Source organism: Apteryx rowi, unplaced genomic scaffold (assembly GCF_003343035.1).
Source record: "Apteryx rowi isolate R43461 unplaced genomic scaffold, aptRow1 scaffold_169, whole genome shotgun sequence".
Taxonomy (NCBI): domain Eukaryota; kingdom Metazoa; phylum Chordata; class Aves; order Apterygiformes; family Apterygidae; genus Apteryx; species Apteryx rowi.
In genome coordinates, this window is record NW_020447963.1 from 1,483,407 (window position 1) to 1,506,462 (window position 23,056).

Here is a 23,056-nt window from a genome sequence, read left to right on the forward strand (position 1 = left end):
TCTCATCTGCTCTCAACTACTTTGGTGTGGGACACTCTACATTACATTGCCTCATGTCATCTTCAGTAGCCTTGCAATGTGCTGTTTGTTCCTTAAGCAATACTTCCTGCCTATTTAGGCTTTCTGCTCAGAGCTTTTCCACAGTGCTCTAATACAGGACAGGCAGCATGGTGGTCATGGATGCACAGATGTAGTTGACTCCCAGTTATGAAAGAAACTGCTCTGTCATCATAGTTAAATCTTAGGTGTTGCAATTTGATCACTGATGGTGCCACAAACACATAAGCATTGTTACTATTACCCGTGCACATGGGGCAATAGAGAAAGCATCAGATCTATGCTTGTGACCACAATATGCAGTATTTTCTAGAGGTTGGTGTGCACGTACTCTTGTACTTGCACTGTGTATTCACATTTCAAGCCATACGTCTGTGTCATTCTGCAGAGGATGTAGCAGAATATTTCATCAGGTGGCAGAAGTATTTCCGCCTATGATTTTGCTGGTCAAAATATTGGCTCTGTTGAAAGTAAGGAGAAAACTTCCACTTCATCTGAGTCAGGTTTTGACCACTAAGTGTAAGTTAGAAATCATCTGCCTCTGTATTGACTAAGGAAATCAGTCAGGGGATTCTTTCTGAGGCCTTATTGCAGAAGAGCAGGAAAGTGAACTTTTCAAAGAAAAATAACATTGTTTTCAGCTCCTGCTGTCTAAGAGTTCATGTGTGAAAGTTCATTTATACATTTAATTTCTTTCTTTTTTTTTTTTTTTAAGTTCATAACTCACTGGGATGCATAAACAACTATTTTCAGGCACATTTTGAATCAGAGTTTCAGTAATCTATACAAGCATGCTGGAAAAATTACAGCAATTTACAGAAGACAATAAATCATTCAGTTAGGAGAAACAAACCCACAGCTCTTCTGTTTGCAACAGCTCCATTGTCAAGCCAGCCAGTTGCAAGGCCAGCATACAAAATCTTGCAAAGGGAGCTTGAAAGTCTTATGTAATATATTTATAGTTACATTCTGTTTTGCTTGTCACTTAGTTTTAAATCTGTATATGACTTAAGCAGGCAAGTGTTTTAGTTAGATACCTCTTTTGCTGACTACCAAAGAAGACCGCTCATGACACTTTTTGTCTCTTAGAGCTTCATTTCTTTAATGTCTGTTTAAATACTCTACAGCTTCTTTGTAATTGGTACTCTACCAACTTCTTCCAGACTCACAGCCGCATTTTTCTGTAGAGGTGAACACACTGTTGATGCTATGTGTAGGCAGTAAAATCTCATGTTTATCAATGCACAGAGAGGAATCCTGCCTTTACAGAATCATGACAGCTAAAAGGACAGTGGAGGAAGGCCAGGCCATCACTAACACCAATCTGTCTTTGGATAAAAGTGCCAAGAGATCTTTAGTAGCCATGATCAGGAGGTCAATTTCAGATGCGTCTCAGCCAAAAGATGTATGAAACAATATAGTTTAAAGAAGCAGACTGAGTATCAGACTGACTGTCAAGATCCAAATTGAAATATAGATCCCCAATGATTAAAGTCCAGTATGTTGCCTTTCTGCCTTGGTCTCACATGATATTCATATGACAAACTCCTGTTTTGCATAGCCAGGCCACAGGGAATCAGGTCTGTAGACTCATTGGTATTTCATGTTTATAAGCACTTACAGAATTAGTTCAATGAAAAATAATAACTCTGCTTCTCCTGCTCTCTTTATTTAGTTCTATAGATGCATCTGAAGCCCAGACTGTCCCTGGGTTTGTGTGTTTTGTCTCTGTGAAGGATGTTCCTGGGAGTAACATCACTGGCATTGCTAACGATGAGACTGTTTTTGCTGATGACATGGTAGGTGGTTAAAAATAGCATCTTTCAATCACACTACATAGGAGATGGGGTTTCTTATCTTATCCAGTGAAGTCCTCCACCATACACAAAGTGAAATCCTGACTGCACTAGAGTCGATAGAAATCTTGCTGCCAAATTCAATAGGGCCTGAATTTCCTTGCTCTGTGCCCCTCACCTCCATCTATCCGCACCATTCTCCTCTAAGCTGCAGGCAACTGGAACAGGCTCACTCATTCAGTTACTTTCCAAAGTTATTTGCAATCAGGTTTTTCCATGACAAGGTATGAGTAATTTGGCTATGTATCGTTCAGATAGCTCTTATACAGAGAGAAGCAAGATACCACAACTCTAGCCACTCAGCTAATATTAGACTATTCTTCATCCTATTCAAAGCTATTTTTAAAAAGCCTGGTTCAAACAAACAAAGAAAGAATTGTACGAAAGGAAGAGATGAGAAATCATCGTGAGCCTTTCAGTGCCTTCATATACATACAGCAAGTGATGATGGGTCCTATTCTTACCTCTAGGTCACTTGTGTTGGTCATATCATTGGTGCAGTTCTTGCAGACACACAAGAGCATTCCAGAAGAGCGGCTAAAGCTGTGAAGATTAGGTATGAAGAGCTCAAACCTATTGTCACGATTCAGGTAAGATGTCTCAGATCTACTTCCACAGTTAATCTGTGGCCCCTTGATGGCTAGTTACTCTCTGTTCTCACACATGAGGTTATTTAACCATGTGTTTTGTTGCCTTTGTGATGTGAATGCAACAGGATACAGATAAAAAGAATGGTTTATATATTTAAGTATAAAGAGGATACACCTTTGGCGTGGTATACTAATTGGGAGTGCATTAACTTTTTCTACATTATTTGACATTGAAACAAATAAGACAGACTCTGGGCGATACATTGCACTCAACACAAATTTGTTTAAATTAACAAGATTACTTTCAGTTACATTCTTACCCACGATGCTTACTTTCAATATTCTTCTCTGGTATAACCCTGCTGGCTTCATTGGTATTCGTTCATTCTCCATTCACTAATTTACAACACTTAATAAGAGGGTGTGAAAAAGTCCCTTCTCATTCTGTAGCTGCACTATTTCTTTGCGATTCTGCAGAATATTTGTCCAGTTTCTAAAGCTGATGAAATTAATTTTCAGGAGTTGTGTCTCCCCAGTGGACATTTCTGGACTGTATGGATACAGTCCATTAGCAGATCTTCTCAAAGCTGAAGAAATGAATGTCACCAATTTGTGATTATTTTATGCCTTTTTTTAATCAGAAGACTTTCCTTATGTGAGAGTAAAAGCAAATGGCAAAATCTAAGAAAGCATTCACAGGCAGAAAAAAATGTATGAAGCCATTCTCACTGGAGAGAAATTAGAACCATGGATTTCTAATTTTTTATAATGGTCAATATTTCATATCCATATGTTTTGTAATGTGAATTGTATTCATGCAAATACAAAGAGTCTGTGCATTGTCTAGTACAGATATTGATGCTGTCATCTATGCACAAAGGTTTTGATTTGCTTTTATGATTTGGGAGTTCGCAAACAACATTTGAGAACTTTTCCCTTTCTGAGGCTTTTAGCTACTTATTCAACCAGCAAAATGATAGTGAGGCCAAAAATATGCTGTTTTTTTTATCTTCTGAGAGCCCTGAGTTGCTTTTTTATTATGGAAGCTTCAGCTTTGGCAAAAGTGAAATGTGTTTGTAAAATTTCAGCAAGAAAGATTGTAGTATTTTGGCTCCAAAGGGAACTATTTTTGCAGAAGTCCTCATTCCTTCTGGGAGATTTAGTTTGTTCCTTGCCTCTCTTCTCTGTGTTTCTCCCCTGCCCCTCCTGCCCCAAGCCATGAACTACAGTTCATCAGTTCATGTAAGTTGTAAGTCGTAGCTCTGGTGGCTACGAACTTTGGGGTTCTGGGTCCATAAGGTAAAACGGATCACAAGGAACAATCTAGGATTCTCCAGTTATGGTGCCTTCTGTAAAATTGCTGTGTTGTGAAAAATTGTTTTGTACTGTTTTAAGTCAAATCATTTGGCTATTACCGTAATTAGTAACCGATAAGTTCTTGTGCTTTTTATCTTGGATATTTTTTCTTCAGTAAGAGAAAATGTTGTTGTCACTCTGTTTCCATAAAAACCGCACCGTGTTATTTTGTTTTCTAGGAAGCTATTGAGAAACAATCCTTTTTTAAGCTTATAAGAAAGCTTAATAAGGGAGATGTAAAGAAAGGATTTGAGGAATCTGATCACATTTTGGAAGGTGAGAATAAGTATTAATAGCTGTTTTCAAACAGGATAGTTGATAGGATAATGTTCTACATAGTGATTTTTTTCCTAAAATGTATCCATATAGGAGCTTTTCCCTATCCGGACACAGAGTGGTCTGAATCTTATAGAAAGTCAATTTCCTTTAACCTGTTATGTGGCTTTAATTTATGAAAATGGGACATACATGCTTCTGAAAGCCTATCTACCAATATTTGTGCCTGTATGTATCATGAAGAACATGGAACTGTTCTATGACACTTTCTGAATGTTGTTTTTGGACTGTCTTTGGGGATGGGTGTTTTGGTATGTTTCTTGGTTTAATTCAGTTGGGATCTGCCAGTCAGGGTTTAGAAGGGTGGCTAAACATAGCAATTATTATCAACTGATTAATAACATTAAGAGTTAGGGACAGTACCAGAGCTGTGAACTAGAATACTCTGTCAGAACCACTTCATTTGACCAGGAATAGACAAGGGTAGCTTGCTCAGTATATATCATTGGTCAGTAGCTCCTGAAGGGAAGAGTCAAAGACTGTAGACCTTCAGGGAATTATGTGTTTATCAATGACAGAACGTTGCCTCCCTTGGCAAGATCTGAGAAGGAAGAGAATTAAATTAGTTACAGACAGAAGGCCTGGTATGGAGGGTTTATACTCAGAGACCATGGAGTAACATGTCTGCTCCCCTTCCTATGGGGGAAGGAGGGTATTATTTAATTGAAACAACCATTTCCAGTTCTGTCATCTGCTGTATTTTGCTATACATTGCTGAGACTTTTTCTCTGTAGTCAACCATTTGAGCTGGCACTTCAAGGGGTTCATAAGCTGTTGTTAACTGTTTTTTATGGAGCACTATATAAACTGAAAAGAACTGTGCCAGGCAAGGCAGAAGCTGTTCTGAGCTATAAGAATAGCTTATTTAAAAGCCCGCAATACTGTGTGAATGCCAGGCCAAGGCCCTTAGGGACACAGGGTGAATGCCACTGCTAGGTACCACAGCAGGCATTGTCTCACCCAAGTGTGCATTTCTCCCTGATGTGTCTAATGAAGACAGCTATTTTGTTGTCACTGAGTTGAATAGAAGGAAGAGAGGAACAGCATTTTGGGAATTGCTCTGAAGACTAACTTTCATGGCAGCTAAATAGACCAGGGCCATGACTGGGAAAGGAGGTTGTTTCTGAGATTTAACAATGTGTAGCACAGCTGAAAATTGCACTGTCAGCACTGCCAGGTGAGATGCCCTGGGAAAGAGCCATGTGCAGTCGCTGAGAGTTGACTCCCATTTAGATCTTATTAATGCATTTTGGGTTTCTATTTTTGCAGCCTTGTTTCCAAGTCTGTAATCTTGCATTTTGTCTGCTCAGCTAGAGTACGTTTGATTTATTTTTATCCTTCATCTCAGTGGTGTTATCAGGCCAGTCTGAAAGGCACCAAACATTGCCTCTTAAGGGTTACTGGGTCAATGGACTGGTGGGTAGACTTGCTTTTGAAGTGCCACCCACTTGTGATTTGGACTGAAGATTTATAGAAAGTGGGGTGCTTTTTCTTTTCTTTTCTTTTCTTTTCTTTTTTTTTTAAATCAACAAACTGAAATTGTCAATTGGAAGGTTAGGGATATCCAGTGCTGGACAGGGCAAAGGAGCTTCTTTTAAAGCCTGTCAAAAGGGTTTACGGACAACAGGTGGTGGGAGATCTCTTATGACTCCAGGGAYAGCCTATCTATGAGGCATTTCTTTCTCTTTGTTTTCTAGGAGAGATGTACCTTGGTGGACAGGAGCATTTTTATCTGGAAACTCACTGTACTGTGGCTGTGCCGAAGGGGGAAGATGGTGAGATGGAACTCTTTGTATCAACCCAAAACCTAATGAAGACACAGGTACTGTCTCTCATTAGCCTGCTGCCTAAAAGGAATTTGATTCTCAGTGCTTAGACTAGGTAACTGTTGTTTTGCAGTTTGTCCTAGCTTGTCTTGTATAAAAATGCCACACTGGCTCAGAACTGGGTGTGGGATCTAAAGTCCATATCCATCTCCGTGGTGTTCTGAATTCACTTCCAGGTGACGGAGAAGTTTCTGTTGGCAGCACCTCTCTCTGTGCCTGGATTACATCTTTAACCATTTTCTGGAGATGGGGCTAGCTGGTGAATAGGCATGGCCACTGAATGACATGTCAGAAAGGGAGGTGCTGCAAACACTGACAATATAGACTAACCCTGCCACCTTGTGGGACAGGCCACTGGCACTATGAGATATCTTTGCCCTGTTTRCTTACTGACTTCCAACAAGAAAAGCATTATTCCCTATAAATCCTCCCTTGTGATTTACGTTCACTTTCAAACGTGGTGCAGTTGTTGTGGACGCCAAGACTATCCAGAAGTCTCATAATTGAGTGAGGAGAATGAAGAGTGTGGAAGGCATCTCAAACTTTGTGCTAAATGAGATCCATGCCTTGGTAAGCTTACCTCATGTCAGTCTCTTCCTGAATCTCATGCTGTCTCCTAAAGCACTGTACACCCTCTCATTTCAGAGATGATATACTGGGCTTGCTGGTTCAAATTGCAAAAAAATCCACTTGCAGGACCAATAGGACCTGCAGTAGTAACAGAATATTTGCACCTTTGCAAAGTTTGCAGAATGGAGAAAACTAAGACAGGTCATATTTTGGTATCTATTTCTTACCACCAGCTCAGCTCCTTGCGTGCTCTGCTTTTCTGTTTTTCTTCAGGAGTTTGTTGCTAATGCATTAGGAGTCCCTTCAAATCGTATTGTTGTTCGAGTGAAAAGAATGGGAGGAGGATTTGGAGGAAAAGAGACTAGAAATACTATTTTGTCAACTGTGGTGGCTGTGGCTGCTTTCAAGTAAGTTTGGGTACGGGGAATTGTGCTTCTTCCTTTCAGACTTCACCTGTCCCAGGCTGCCCATTTTGGAGCACCTCTTGTGCTGGGGCACTTCGAAGACTCTTTATGTCTTCTTACTGTACAGCTTGTAGCAAGCTTGGGAGTTCCTACAGGAGGTATCTAATGGTCTCTTAGCTGGAAGGAGAACTGAAGCTGCTGGAAGGGACTGTGCTTATGTAGGAATGTCAGCTTTTGCTATGTAAATAAGAAAGGGAAAAACCTTACTCTGCTTTTCCATTGATGTTCTCCTAAAACTCTTGCGTGTCAAACTCTCTGCTCCTCCAGTTCACTTCACCCCAAAACCTTGCAAAATCCAGCACTGGCCTTGCTTGGATTGCGTTTTGTAAAGTAGAGATATGGCAGCCTCTTCTGTACCCAAAAATCTGCTACAGACATGGGCCTTGCACTACCGTTTCTCTGCTCTTCTGCAAACCCTGCTGTCTTTGGATTTTCCCTAGGAAGGGGAGCAGGCCAAAGTATAGAGAACCCCACTTTTCAAACCCCTAAAAGCTCATGGAATCAGTCCACATTGTAACCATTTGTGAAGTGTAGATTGTAAATGTGCTTTTGGTTTCTGGAGGTTTGATGTGGGTTCATCTTTAACTGTGCAAATTTTTATGGTTGTGAGTGAACATGGCCTCTAAGATGGCACTTGTGCACTGCATGTAACACTTCCCAATGTTGCTCTTGTATGCTAGGACGCTCCCTGCTATTAATGTTAGCTGTATGTTGGGACATAGCAGTAATTTGATAGAGTATCTTTGGAGGAGAATAGCCAAAATGAAGCTCCTGTACTTAAACCGGCTTTATTTTCTCCATTCTGAGCAAACCTTCTGCTTTCTCTACTTAATCAGTAATACATATTCATTTTTTATTCTTTTTATCTCTGTCAGCCAAACTGCTGATTTCATATTCCAGAGGTAATGAAATTATGTCTATGACCTTCCCTAGATATTTTTGCAACCTAAAGAGAGGCACTGGGAAGTCAGGCTTGTTAGAAAATGAAGAGGAGCTCCTTTTCTCCTCCATGTTATCCTCCATGGGTAATAAATAAGCAGCTAAAGACAAGGTCACATTAAAGTCTAGTTAGTACCTTACTTAGCATTATTTCATAATTCATATGGTATTTTCTCTAGCAGAGCCAAAAGAGCGCCTTGACAAATAGTCCAGAAAAGTGATTGCTCAGTTATTATTATCTGTGCCTATAAGAAACTATCCTTTTTTGAAATAGGAATCTCCACAAGAGTTTTCAAGAACAGGTCCCAATCTCTAAGATATTTTTCTTTTTTACTCAATCTTGCCATTTTCTTAAGAGGAAGATATATAATCCAGGCAATTTACTCCTAACTCATGTAGCCGTTGCCACTCTGGAAAGACAATGCCCACAGAAAAGAGAAGAGCCTTCCTCTGTAGGAACTTTATAGCGCATTTCAGGCTTTGCCTGATAAATGTATCTTTTCCTTTAACAGAACTGGCTGCCCAGTACGGTGCATGTTGGATAGAGATGAGGACATGCTGATAAGTGGTGGAAGGCATCCTTTCCTGGGAAGGTACAAGGTATGCATGCATATAAAATGAATGCATGTCCTCTTGGTGTTGCTATCTGAAGCATCAAAGAGCAGTAAGATACTGTGATAAACTTGTTGCTCTGGTTTCACTGCTGATCTCTCCTGCTGCAGATGGGTCTGGTCAGCTGGGTTATAGAGTTTTGCCTGTTAGAGTCCTGTAGAAGTTCTGTGGGCTACAGTGATCCTTCCTTCTAACCTTAGAGTGAACACTTCCCTCTTCCTTGAAGCCAAGATTGTGCCCCTGTTGACAATCACATTGCTTTTAGATGGCCCCCAATTTGTTTACAGTATTGCATTACTAATTGTTCTGTTAACTTGCTTTCCTCTCTCATCCTCATCCAACTGCTTGAAAAACAAAATCCCATTAAGGAGGGTGTGGCTGCTGCAAGTGGCCAGCGCTAATTTCAGAAGTGTTCTCTGAGGCAAGATTGAGGTGCTTACCTAGGCTCTTACAGGGAAACTTCTGCCAAGCAGTTTTAACTGCCACGGCTTGTGGTGTCCATGCTACAGCAGAGGACAGACAACCTCACACTTTTTGTTTGTGTGAGGTCCACGGAGTTTTGGGTGGGAAGCAGGAAACAGAAAATTTTGTAGAAGAAACATTACTGAAGAGGCTCTCTTGACAGGTTGGCTTCATGAAGAATGGGAAGGTCAAGAGTTTGGAGGTGTCATACTACTGCAATGGGGGCAACTCTGTAGACCTCTCTCATGGCGTAAGTAGAAGAAATATTCTGACAGATAACTAGGTGGAAGATGCGTGTTTTCCTGGGCAACCTTTTGCTCTGACTTTGGAGAACTGCTGTCTACAGCAATGCTTGCACATTCTGCTCTTTGACATGACCGAAAACAGACCTTGGTGATTTTGGGGACTTCTGCCTCTGCTCTCTGAGCCAACTGGCCTGCCTTGGCATGTGCCACATAATTCTTATTGATGCTGTAATAACATGGATTAGGCAAAAGGGTCAGGAAAGTTTATTTTGCATTACAAATGCATGCAGAGGGCTGTAACGGGAGACTTGTTGCACAATCCAAGATGGCTGATAGTCAGTACAGTGGGGCAGGTATGGGGAAAGTTAGTTCCTTGGAATAGGAAATATCCAAGTCAGCATACTGAACAGAGCAGAGTGCCTAAATCAACAAGCAGGTTAAGCCATGCCTAAACCTAACACAAGCTTAATACTGGAGTTTAGAAGCACTAAGGACAAAGATGGGCTGTAATTCTGTGTTCCAGTCTCCAAGAATTTTACACTGTTGAGTAGAAAACTCTCCTCTTCTGTCGCATGAGTGACCTACAGAGTAGCCTACTGTCATTCAGTTTTAATCTAGCTCCCCTTCCCTGGTCTACTGAGTCTTGGATGATTTTTTGCAAAATGAACACATTGCAGTGGAAGAAGAATGCAAGTAGCAGAGACACATTTGGTGCAAGCAGTGTGTTTGGTGCTGTACAGAGCAGAAAGGCAGGACAATGTCTTTGTGTAAACTAAGGGCCTGGTTGGGAGTGCATCAGTGTGAATTGTCTTTCTGAGTGTGACTGAAATTGGGGTCTGGGACGTGCATAATCTCGTCTCTGTGCTGCTGCTGGGAGGGAAAGCTGGGTGCTCAAGCCTGAAAGAAGCACTGGCTTACTCCCAGTCTGGATAATTAGTGGACGAAAGTCCCAAATTCTGCAGTTTAGATGTAGCTATTGAAAACCTTTACTTCACATAGTTGCTATTACTCCCATAGGCCGGGTGCTGAGCCACTTGACATCAGCAAGACTTCTTTTCTAGGAACAGGTTACTCAGCATAATTAAAGGAAGATTCTTGTGCTTCCAGATGAGTAATAGCATTTAGTGGCGGTTTGGGCCCAGCATGAGCCCAGGGCCAAGGAAGAATTTGAAGCTCATTTTGTCCCAGGGTCCTAAGCATCATGGAGAAGTGTGCTTATTGTCCTGTCCTTCAGGAGGATGTAGCAAACAGCTCACTTGATGCTCAGTTGCAAATGGAAGGGAAGGAAGACTGCACGTCATTGCTCATCCAACTGTGCTGACTACAGGCCTACAAGATGCAAGAGAAAGTGATTGTTGTTATAAATTAGCTTCAGACCTTTCTTGTCTGTCTCTAGCAGGCAGTGGGAAGCCTGATGTGATTCATATCAAATGTCGCCTGTTTCACCCCCACCCCCATATCTTTTCTACATCAGGTTATGGACAGAGCCCTGTTACACTTGGATAACTCCTACAACATCCCCAACGTCAGCAGCTTGGGCATCATTTGCAAGACCAACCTGGCTTCCAACACAGCCTTCCGTGGCTTTGGAGGGCCTCAAGGAATGATGATTGCCGAGTGTTGGATGAGTGACCTTGCTCGGAAGTGTGACCTGCCACCTGAGGAGGTACAAATCCACTGATGCATTTCAGGGCAGCGCTGCCTTTGAACAAGCTCTGGCAACTGGACACACAACTACAGCAAATTATGAAGCTTAAGAACTTTTGCTTCATTTTTGCTAAGTATTTAGCATGATCTCAAAATTTCCTCGGGACAGCCACATTATAGCATGGGTTATCTTCTGCTTCATTAAATTCCCCTCATAGCCTCAGTTGTGTAACACCAGTTTTAATGATAGATAGATTCAGAAAAGTCCAAGGAGAACAGGTACCCTAATCTTACTACCATGTGCTTAAATCCTAATCCTTCTTGAAAACTCCCAGCTTTAATGTTTTGTTTCCTTATTTTCCCATGAACGGAGATTTATCTGTTAATTCTATTGTTCTGTAGAGTGACCAAAGGAGTAAAAACTAGGGAGCAACTTCCTTTTGATGTTACTCATTAAAAAGACTTAGTTTGAAGCATTAAACTTGGCATGTCCTTTACATGTTGCTTTCTTTGGGAAGGTCCGGAAGCTCAATCTTTACAGTGAAGGAGACCTAACCCATTTTAACCAAAAGCTGGAGGGATTTACTCTGCGAAGATGCTGGGATGATTGTTTGTCAAGCTCCAGCTATCATGCCAGGAAGAAGCAAATTGAAGAATTCAACAGGTAGGTGTTCTGCAGCCACAGTGACATTGGGTGTACCTGTTGCCCACTAACTTCTGAACTTATCTTAGCCACTGAAATGGTGGGAAATCAGACCATATATTTAGAGAGTGACTTTAAAAAWTTTTTCTTTTTGAAATTCCTTCAGACTCACTGTGGGAGTAAACCTCTGTCTGTGACCTGGCAGCTTAGATAAGGCTCAAATCAGGCTTGGCATGACATGTTCTTTTTTTTAATGGAGATGAAGCAGAGGAGAAGGGTCTGTTGAGTCTAGTCTTTGCCTGACTTTTCAGATGGCTATCAAGGCAATATGTATAGGCTTTCCACTGCCTTTTCCTCTTTTTTTTTAGTTGACTTGTATTTGTAATTGGATAGCTAATAGTCCAGACAATTACTTTTCTAATATCCGGGGAAGTATCTTCAATTCAGATTTCTTCTTGTTGGGACCTGTAAACAAAGCCAATGTTTCATAAAAAGTTACTGGTCAACTCAATCTGTATTGCAGTCAAGTAATTCATTTCAGCTTTGATACCCAAGCAGTCAGAGAGAAGCATGACATGGAGTTGCAATGAAAGCCTGGTGAGTAAAAAATAAAGTTCTGTCATTACAGGCAGAATCGCTGGAAGAAAAGAGGGATGTGCATTATTCCTACCAAATTTGGCATCAGCTTCACTGTCCCGTTTCTGAACCAGGTCCGTAAGTGTCATTTGTCTTTTCAGTAGATGAGCTAAATTTGTGCTGCTTCCCCCAGGTCTTCCTCCCTCTGTACCAAACTAGAGCTTTTCAGGGAAGGAGTAAATTAATTAGGAAAGAGCACAAATTTTCAAAAACAAAATGGGAAAAACAACAGTTATCGGTTTATATGGTCCAGAAGGTACCACAATACTGCTTTGTTTTCATGGTACTTTGTTWTGTTACTTCCCTGCCTGTTCCCTCTTCCTCAATATTAGCAGCACTGTGACTCTGCAATACGGTCATTTTTGTCCGTATGCATGGCCTGCGTTCTTGGACTTGATGGGCTGTCAGCAGTGTTGGCAAGTTCAGATGAAGGATACCTCTCTGTTGCACAGGGGCAGGTTCTGGTTGGTCCGTCTGCTTTCTGAGCTGAAAATGCTGGCTGAGGTTTGCCATGTCACTGGAACCTCTATTGAGTCAGCGACACTAGAGCAAATCCACCCCAAGTGTACGCTAGTGGCTTTAGTTACACCAAGGAGCAACGTGTTCCTCCATTTTGTAATCCAGTTTTGCTTTGGTCTAGTTCCAAATTCTTTCTCTCTCTCTCTTTCTCTCTCTAGTTTGTAACTCAAGTCTGCCAAGTATTTCACTAGCTCACTTATGATGACTCTTGGATTAATATTCTCTTTTATAGGCTGGAGCTCTGGTCCATGTGTATACAGATGGCTCTGTGTTACTTACACATGGTGGGACTGAGATGGGTCAAGGACTTCACACCAAAATGATCCAGGTAATAACATGTTTGGACTCATCTGTAGGAGACATCTTTTCAGGGAAATTACACTCACTGTATAAAATTGCCTCAGATAGCTTGAAATCTCCTCTATGTGCAGGGTAACAAATCCTGACTAATTCTGCTTACTGTTTCAGCGGCAGTGCCAGATTTACAGCCTAATATTACAATTGAGTGCAAGAATTAGAATCATCTGCATCTTAGTTCTTTGGTTTTAATGTGTAGTTTAAATCTGTGACATGAAACTGAAAATGTAGATAGTGCAGGTTATGCTTAAAATCTAGCTTCTTATGGCAATTTCTTTTCATCCCCTGAAAGTAGAGTATACATATATTTTATAGTAATATTTGTCACACTGCAAACATATTTAACTGCATTTGTTAAGAATTTATTAATTGCATTTGTTTTTTTCTTTAAAAGGGCATAGGGGAACAATGTTGTTCTGGCAGAGAAATGAAAGGAAAATCTAATAGGGATCTTTATCTTCTGATTCCTTTAATTGTTGAGATAAGAATTTAGTCTCAGTGAATGTCTGTCATTGTGGCAAAAGCGTACATACATGCGTGCGTATGCATTCTCAGTTTGTCAAGGGCAAACATAATTTTCCGGCTAGCTCTCAATCACCAAACTAGCTGACTCCCCAAGAAAGATGAAGTTTAGGAGTGGAGAGGGCATTTTGCACTCCAGACCCTAGCAGCATAGGCAATGAATGATCATGCTCATGTATAAGAACAACCACTTATCAGTTTTTTACCTTTGCTCTCCAGGTTGCTAGCAGGACACTGGGAATCCCCACCTCCAAAATTTACATCAGTGAGACAAGCACAAACACAGTTCCAAACACCTCCCCAACAGCTGCCTCTGTCAGTGCAGACATCAACGGAATGGCTGTCCACGTATGGAAACTGAGTAATTTGAACTATTGGGTCACAAGTTGGGACTCCAGAACATGAAAAATTGATGTATATTTATCTGTTGCTTAAGAAAGGTAGAGCCTTCAAAAGGGAATTCCAGGCTAAGGACACCTTATAACTTCCTGTACCTGCTGTAACTATCAGGAGATGATAGATAATGAATGACCATATTTTTTTCCAATATTTTGGAAAGTGGAGGTATGAATGCATCTATTTGCATAGCATATGACTTCTGTTGAACAGAAGAATTTAGTACTGGTCATTCTCAGGTTTGAAGAAAGGAGGATGGGTAACCTGTAAAGTTACAGCTCCCAAAGTACTTGAGGCTGTTTTTACTCTCTGTGCAGTTTGATTGAGTGGGCTGAATTTTGGCAAGAATAAAATTTCATATCAGTATTATGAGTTCATCTTGCTGGATATGCTAAGGTGTGCTCCTATGACTTGGTGTAGACAAAGCTAGTGTATAAATGAGTGGACTTCTAATACGTTGCATCATGGTCTGGAAGGCTCTGTGCTGTATTTGGGATTCCCTTCTGCTATCAGCATAGCCAATGTGTTTTAACAACCTTTTCAGTCAGCATTTCTATCTATGCAGCAAGTTACTGAACTTTGTTCCATTTTATGATATGTCAAAGTCCTAAAGGCAGTGTTGATTTAAACAGAAGATTCTTGGAGACTTATACTGCTCCTAATACTATAGGCTGACTTTTCAGATCTTAAAATGTTGCTCCTCTCTCTCCTTTTTTTTTTTTTAGAATGCATGTCAGACTATCCTAAAAAGGCTTGAGCCAATCAAACAGTCTAATCCCAAGGGGTCCTGGGAAGACTGGGTAAGCTGTCTTTATCTGTCACAGGACAAATGGGCTTTGTCAGAGATTGTTTTCATTGGCCAACCCAGTGTGCAGGCATATCCTCCAGGCCTCCTCCACCTCCTCCAGGAAAGGCCTGAGGAAAGGCAGTGAAGCAGAAACCTGGCAAGGGAAGAAACCAAAGCTTGAAAGGGCTGATCCCTGAAATATCAGTTATGAATTTAATACTGAGATTCCTCCAAATTCTGGGGCCTGCCTATGACAAACTAAACCAAATAAAAAACTTGAGTGGTTATATATATCCCTGTAGTCAGACTATAGTCCTGGACAGGAAGAAACCTGATTTGTAATGAAGGATTCTGTGACAAAGATGACCCTTTGCTGAGCTGTCATCCACCTTTTCCTGTGGCGCTTCATGGCAGCAGTATCTCTCCACCCTGAATATTAAGAGATTGGTGCACTGTCAGCCTCCCAGGCAGTTTTCAGATCCAAGCTCTTCTCTTCCTGGGAGGAGCTTTGCCTTTGTGATCTGAAAGTCAGGACAGGATTTCCCCTGGCCACACTGAAGTCAAGGTGGCTGGCATTTTAACCTGTTCCTCTGAGGGGGAAATTCCACCCTGTCTCTGAAAATCAACAAGGTGTAAGTCTCATCGCTCTGCCTGTGGGTGAGCTCTGCCCTTGGTAGCTGCTGCTGAGTCTGTATGGGGAAGCAGCTGCATGATGATGTTTTCCTTGGCGCTGCTGGTGCCCAGTACTGTGCTGTCTGTCTGTCACTGTGCACCTTCTGTACACGCTCTCCTGGAAATGTGTTTGGGGCAGCTATTTTGCAGGGACTGGTTGGACAATAACTGTTTTAAAACTCTGTTTTTTTTGCCAGATTAAAGCAGCCTACATGAACTGTGTGAGCCTGTCAGCCACAGGATTTTATAGGTGAGTGAATATTCATGCTGCAGAGGCACAGTTCTTATTCAGTTGCATGGTATGCATCCAGGGAGTTTCTGGGAGAATTTATGGCCCCCACCCCCTGTCACTGCTGTAACCTAAGGCCTGCAGCACTTTTCTCACCAGCTGCATGCCCTTTCCTGCCTAGAAATGTTAAACTGAGGTTAACACTGTGCATCTACTCCAAACAGTCTCCTGGCAGTGGAGGATAGGTTCCTGATGGAGCATATCTCTTGGGGCCAGATTCAGATCTTGTGTAAATCAGAAGTGTATCTAACTTCCCTGCAGCCAACCTAGACTTGAGGAGGCATAAGTGAAATCGGAGCTTTGCCTGGGGGTCTGCCCTGTGTCAGACTCATGACCATGGTGGTCTTACTGCCTATTGAGGGCTCCAGGGAAAAAGGGGGCAGGAGGTGTCCTTGAGGACAGAGCTACCTACAGCAACTGACTGAAGCTGCACCCTATCTGTTGTGGCATGAACAGATCCCAGTGTTTCCAGTTTCACTCTCCCACTTTAAACTCTTGCTGGTTCCTGTGCAGTTCTGAAATGAGATACTTCTCTTCTTAGTCAGCTTTACTCCTGGGGGCAAACAGAGATCCATCATCTCTGAGGCAAAGGGCTGACATAAAAAACTAAACACAGTATTGAGAAGAGACTCTGTAGGACTAAAATGCACTATGAGCTCATTTCTGTTGCATCTCTGAAATGTGTCACTTTCTTAACCAAGTGTCTGCCAGTATTTTAATAAAACAGCTTTCAAATAAAATATAAGTAACCAGACACAAAGTTTGCCATGAACTGTGCTTAAAAACAGTCCTCGACTTAGTCAATTTAACTTGATTATTCTCCAGAATTTAACTATCTCTAAGACATGTTGACCCGCACTCTAAAAGCAAAGGCTTTGCTATTGCATTCATGGGAATGAATCCATAGCAGTTGTCACAAACCCTGAGATTCATGGGAAAATAAAGATGGCTAAAATAGTTCATTTCAGTAGGGTTATGGAGTACAGGGAAGTTTTAGTAGATTCCTATTTACAGTTGTTTATACTTTTCATTTCTGCATGAGCTTGATGGGAGGGATAAAACACAAGTACATAAGGACTTTGATAAGTGGCCATGTGGTTGTATTCATTTTGACTGCTGATGACATGACATTAAATGTGTTTTTTTTTCTCCTTGTATCAAGAATTCCTGATCTTGGCTACAGCTTCGAAAAGAACGAAGGGAGACCATTCTGCTACTTTAGTTATGGTGTTGCTTGCTCTGAGGTTGAGATAGATTGCCTGACAGGTGACCACAAGGTGAGGGGGTCAGCAGTGAAATAGCCCTCTGTGTTTAGGTGAAGGAAACATTCACAGGGAGTTAGAACAAATACTGGGCGTCAGCTTGTTCCTAGCTCTGTCATTGGTTCCGTGTGACCTTCAGTAAATTTCTTAACTCCTCTGTTCGACAGTGCAGCAATCTGTAAAGTATAATAAAATGATAATTATCTGCCCTGCAGGGATATTATGAGGCTTAATGAATGCTTGCAAAAGTTATTGGATTTGCTTAAGTAAAAGATAACAGCACTGTGTTAGCACAAAGGAACAGCAACATTTCAGAATTGAGTTAATCATTAAAAATAGCACTGGGAGACTTTTAGAAAGGAAAAAGAAAAAAAAAAGACAATTAATTAGAATCTGACCTAGTTGGATATGTATGGTACAGAGCACTGACAGGGATAGTTTGGAACTAATATTAACACAAAACAGGTCCAATGGGTCTCTGGGGAAAACTGAACTGACTTCCTTTGTTTTACTTTATGGATGAACTCAGTTTAAAAGTCAGGATGAAGAACTGAGTTGAGATGGATTGCAGGAATAAAGGCCAAATGTGGGTAGCGCTGGATACATTACTCTTCCTTGTATAAGATCACAATGTCCCAGTTTCAATGCTTTGTGCTGATTTATTCTCTTTTTCTGCCTTTTAGAACATTCGTACAGACATTGTTATGGATGTTGGTACCAGTTTGAACCCAGCCATAGATATAGGACAGGTAAAGAAATGTGTCACTAATTTCACCATGTTAAAGTGATTATACTAATTTCAGGTTTTCTAAATGAACCATTCTTCATCTCCAGCATGTGCCTTTGCAAACAGCATTTTACACTTAAATGGATCATCCAGTGAGACATTTTAGGCTTGCTAGTAAAACCAGTTTGACCCCCAGTTAACCATGCAATAGACACAGAATTAGGTGAGGAAGTATCCTGGTTTTTTTGGCTTGAGTACTGAGAAAGACTCCAAGGTATTCTTCAGTTACCACCACACTGATGCTTTTCAGTCTACCTCCACTAAGAAATGCATCCAGAGAACACTAATATAATGGAATAACCTCACCTCAGGGCCTGTTTCTACAATGTGGCACGTGTAGACTAGATCTCACACCTGATTTTTATACTGCTATCCATCCATATCAAGTTGCATATAATTCAGTGAAAATTCTTGTGTGAATAAAGAGTTAGGGCGGTAAATTCAGTCCTGCAGGTACTGCTGTGCTGGGAACTTGATCARAAGTTGGAACCAGTCGCTTAGCTTGCAAATTCCCTGGACAGAGACAAACTTTCTTCCATATTCTGTTCAGTCATAATCACAATGACACCTCTCAGCAAATCAAGGTAATAGACACAAGGTTGCTTGATATACTGAGGGCTGAATCATTAGACATTTGCACATGCTCCCCTGCTCAATACGATGTAATTTTCCCTGCTAATTCTGGATGTTGACATAGTTTAACTCCACTGACACTGGTGTAGGATTTGGGCTTTACAGGAGGACATGAGGTGCAGATCTCTGTTACAGTTAAAATGAAAGTCCTCTGAAAGCAAAATGTTTTTTTCTGAAAAGTACATTTTTGAAGTGTTCAAGGGAAGAGAGGGTCTTTTTGCCTTCCCAGTTTGTCAGATTTGGGCTGGGAGAAAAGACATGAGCTATATGGAGCCCATGCAACAGATCTTGATTTCCTGTGTCCCTCCATGTATTGCTACAGAGGATCTGGGGGCAAAAGAAGGAAAGGACGTTATATGACTGCAGGATCGCAAGTACATATTGCCGGGATAATGAACATTTGTGAATGTTTGTGTTGAATCTTTAGGCTGCTCTGGTCTGTTAGATCTCTCTGTGGGCACAGACAGCAGAACTCCCTCTTGTAGGATAGTTTGAGCACATCCCCCTCCATCCCCCTCTCACATCTGCTCCCTTTCTTTTTTTTTCTCCTAAAACTTTCAGTAGAATAAGTTACACAAGAAAGCCTTTGGTATTTGAATAGATACAGGAGTGTTTTTGCAGGCGTCTGTGTTGGTGACCTGAGAATATGTAGTGTTCAGGACAGTATGAGGTGGTTTTATATTGAAATAGAAAAAGTAAAATAATTTGTTTTCAGATATGTCTTCTTCAGTTCTCTCTGTCTTCTTGTCCTTTGAAATATCAGCAAGTACAACTCATTCAGTGTTATTTTGCCCACAGAGAAATCAATATTTTGGCATTGATTTTTTTTTTTTTGTTGCTTCATCAACAAAATTCCTGTCTTGCATTTACAGAATATCTGTTTGTATATGTGTGTGAATTGCTCCATCTACCAGGGAAATGCAACCACATCTATGTGGGAACACGGGAATTGCGTAAAGGTGGCAAGCTGTACTCAGCAGAAGGGGCAAGGTTTAGAAATGAAAAGTGGGAATTTAGCCAGGAAGGGAGGGTTGAAAGCTCCACTTTAAATCATCACTGTTTGTTCTTGAGCAGGAATAACAAGAAAGGAAAAAAAAAAAAAAAGAGAGAATGTAACCTTGTTTGGATGTGTTTGTAGATAGAAGGAGCATTTGTCCAAGGCCTTGGGCTCTTCACCATGGAGGAGTTGCGCTATTCTCCAGAAGGGAACTTGTATACTCGAGGGCCTGGGATGTACAAAATCCCAGCGTTTGGAGACATTCCAGCAGAATTCTATGTGTCTCTTCTCCGTGACTGTCCAAACAGCAAGGCGATTTATTCATCCAAGGTATATCTGCAAGATCTGCAGGCCTCTTACTGATACATACTTCTGTGAAGCTGCGTGTGATAAAGTAATGATGCATGTGTCTGAATAATTAACCTTTTTATGCTGGCTTTATTTTGGGGTCAGGATGCTTTTGCATTCCTTACCAGAAACATGAATACTATCCCTTATAGTAAGGAGGCACCAAAGTAGCCTGCACAGTACCCTGACTGTCCATAAGAGAGAACTGAAATGGCTTTGCTGTGCCAGAGGCTCTGCTCTAACAGAGGCTGCCAGCCTCCCTCTGCACCTCAGTTCCCTTGCTGTCTTCCCCAAAAGCTCTGGTTGCCATTCCCTGGCATCAGAGCCATCATGCGGCTCAACATTTCCAGCAGTGTTGTTTCTGAGTTTCCTTGTTTTGCTTCCCTAGCTGTTTGCCAGTGCTCACTTCACACTTACAGTTTCATTATTAATCCACGTGTCCTTCAGCTGTTTTCCCTGCAATCAGTGCTGTTCCCTGCAGCTAGTCAGGGCCGCACAGAATGGAGCTGGATATATAGCATCAAGGAGTTTGCTTTATTCATGGTTCAAAGGAGCATTTAGAGAGGCCCTCCTACATCATTATCTGTATATGCCTGCCTGCTTCCACACCTGTTCCCTTTTCCCTCCATCCACAGAAACATCTTCATCAATGAGGAGAACCGTTTGGTTGATTAATGCTGATCACAGAATTAAGTAAAGAAGGCCTGGCAGGGACCTCAGTGTCCTGTACTACACAATACTTGTGTAACCCCTGTGAGAGGCATTCCTGCTGGTTTTCAGCAGCCTCCACTGATGGAGCACAGGGCTCTGGCCAGACAACCCCCCCAAGTGCCTAATATGAATTCCCTTTGCTGCAGTTTCAGCCCCATCCAAAGGGCTGTGGGAAAGGGTTAGTCCCTTTTTTCTTTATAACAGCCTTAATATGTTAGAAAGCTATTTTTTCCTACTGTCTTCCCTTCTTTAAATGGACTGGGGCCTCTTTTAGCTTAGTCTTTCCTTGCTGATCACATCTGGGAGACTGAGAGGTCACAAAGAAGGAATGAGGAATGAGAGTAATGGCCAATTGTCACTTCAGACTTACTCTTCTTTCTGTTAGTCCCCTTAGCCTTTCCTCAGCCAGGACCGTTTTGAGATGTAACCTTACTCTTGCCTGTGCTCTGTCTAGGCTGTAGGAGAGCCTCCTCTGTTCCTGTCTGCCTCAGTGTTTTATGCCATTAAAGATGCCATCTACTCAGCGAGGAAGGACTCTGGTGTGACTGAACCATTCAGGCTGGACAGCCCTGCCACCCCAGAGAGGATCCGCAATGCTTGTGTGGACATCTTCACCAAAATGGTAGTTGCTTCCAGTTTCATAGTCTGCTCCCTGGCCAGCCCACTGCACACTGAGTGTGTTGTGATGGTCACTGTTGCTCAGCTCTGGGATTAGGGCAGGATGGGGAGGCTCTGACCTTAAGCGGTTGGGTTTTAGTTCATGTGTATTGTCCTTTACTTAACATGCCAGCACATGAGAGACAAATCCACAGACCAACATTGTTAGAGCTCACATTCCAAAAAGGGCTGCCGTACAGTATCACTGAAGTCACAGTTCATCCCTTCATCCCCCAAGTGCTGTCTGTAGAGCAAAAGCATTGACTTGTTGCCCTGATGCTCCTGACTGTCATCTCTTAGGAGATCACAACTCATATCACATCTTGCAGGTCCACCGCGTGATTTATTGGTCCCCTCATGGAGGGAGAGAGAGGAAAGTGTTAATGACAGTGCTCACTTCTGCTGAATGTTATGACCCTGGGAGTCACCTTACAGACTACGGCCTTGATATGAAGGAGTGTTGGATTTAACCCTGCCACTGTCTCTTTGTGACTTCCTCCTCTGTTGGGGTGCTGTGACAGGGCTGTGCAGGTGTGGGTCCCTGCACAGAGTCCTGTTGATTACAGCGTGACTCAGAAGACATAGCTGTCTGTCCACATGTGCATCTGTCAGGCTTTGGTCAGCTTAAACCCCCCTGTAGTTAACTGCAAAACCTGGATATCTTAGTCTTTCTCACCTAACACCTGGATCACTGTCTGGTGAGAAGGACTCATAAAAGGATTTGAGAATTTCCCTGAACTGTTGATCATCTGGCCTTGAACTAGAGCCAGGCACAGGCTGCTTGCAGAAGTGCCATGAGACAAACACCTTTGTATTTAGAAAGGCTGGGATGTGCGCTCAGAGCTTCAATGGTGCAAAGTCACCTACCTTAATGGGAGCACAGTAGGGCTCACTGAACACAGGCTGGGACCTCCATGTGTTGCTGCTGTTGCTCACTATAATTTTTTTTCTCCTCTTCTTTACAGTGCCCTTCTGCTGAGCCAGGAACCTTTAAGCCATGGTCTGTGCATGTGTAAAAGCAAAGTCTGAGGAGCAAACTTTCCTCATGAAACTGGGCTTACACCAGAGGGACCACAAGGCAGTAGGACGATAATGGAAAAAAAAAAAAAAAAAGTCTTCATGAGGCTCATCCACTGATTCATAGAGCTTTCTCATTTCATTGTCCAATCATTGTTTCCTCTAGGAGGGGGGATTGCTGCCAGATTATAGCTGTGATGTAAATTTAAATGAAGAGTAAGTGGATGATGATGTTATCCAGGTGTAATTGAAAATCTTACAGATTTCATTTAAAATTGCTGCGAGGATAGGAGACAAGCTTATTATCAACCAGCTTGAAAAGGTGTTTTTTGTTTGGTTTTCTTTTGTTTACTGTGGGGAAAAGTCACCTTCTGATGTTATGCCAAGAAGGACTTAAATGCATTGAACCCAGATAAACAGTCCTCTAATGGAGATGGGGGAGGGCATGAGATGTACTGAGGGCTGGACCCCATTGTGTCCCCTCTGTACACAAAGCCAGATATACACTAGAGGAAGATGAGGAGGAGTTTTGATGTTAGCTAACTATGGTGAAAGTCTTATCTGTATGTAAGTAAGGACAGTTGTTCAGACGGAAACCCTAAAATGTGATCAACAGCTGATTTATCCTAAGTTAAATGAGGACTGCTTCATCTACACCAGGGCTTTAATGAATTTTCAGTTCACATGCTACCTTGCTGTCTCTGATTAAAGACAGCAACTAGAGATACCAAGAGGATTTCCAGCAAGATGCTGATTCGTTTGACACATTCAACCTTCCCCTTCCCTCTGCCACATCTTTTACTCATCTCTTAAATAGGAGAGGATATCAAAGAAAGGACCTTGGAGTAGCAGAGAAAGTTACT

General features: G+C 41.8%; 1 protein-coding gene across 1 annotated transcript in view; it reads left to right on the forward strand.

Moving 5' to 3' along the window:
* XDH (xanthine dehydrogenase) overlaps positions 1-22,551 on the forward strand; it is a 52,330-nt gene extending 29,779 nt beyond the window's left edge. The window contains exons 19-37 of the mRNA XM_026060430.1: positions 1,733-1,856; positions 2,384-2,503; positions 4,039-4,135; positions 5,893-6,017; positions 6,865-6,998; positions 8,507-8,594; positions 9,232-9,318; positions 10,788-10,979; positions 11,479-11,624; positions 12,232-12,313; positions 12,991-13,086; positions 13,857-13,985; positions 14,759-14,833; positions 15,690-15,742; positions 16,944-17,058; positions 17,727-17,792; positions 19,602-19,790; positions 20,974-21,141; positions 22,142-22,551. Of these exons, the coding sequence (XP_025916215.1) occupies positions 1,733-1,856; positions 2,384-2,503; positions 4,039-4,135; positions 5,893-6,017; positions 6,865-6,998; positions 8,507-8,594; positions 9,232-9,318; positions 10,788-10,979; positions 11,479-11,624; positions 12,232-12,313; positions 12,991-13,086; positions 13,857-13,985; positions 14,759-14,833; positions 15,690-15,742; positions 16,944-17,058; positions 17,727-17,792; positions 19,602-19,790; positions 20,974-21,141; positions 22,142-22,192 (2,137 nt within the window). The 3' untranslated portion in view covers positions 22,193-22,551. The remainder of the gene's footprint in view (positions 1-1,732; positions 1,857-2,383; positions 2,504-4,038; positions 4,136-5,892; positions 6,018-6,864; positions 6,999-8,506; positions 8,595-9,231; positions 9,319-10,787; positions 10,980-11,478; positions 11,625-12,231; positions 12,314-12,990; positions 13,087-13,856; positions 13,986-14,758; positions 14,834-15,689; positions 15,743-16,943; positions 17,059-17,726; positions 17,793-19,601; positions 19,791-20,973; positions 21,142-22,141) is intronic.
* Positions 22,552-23,056: the final 505 nt, after the last annotated feature.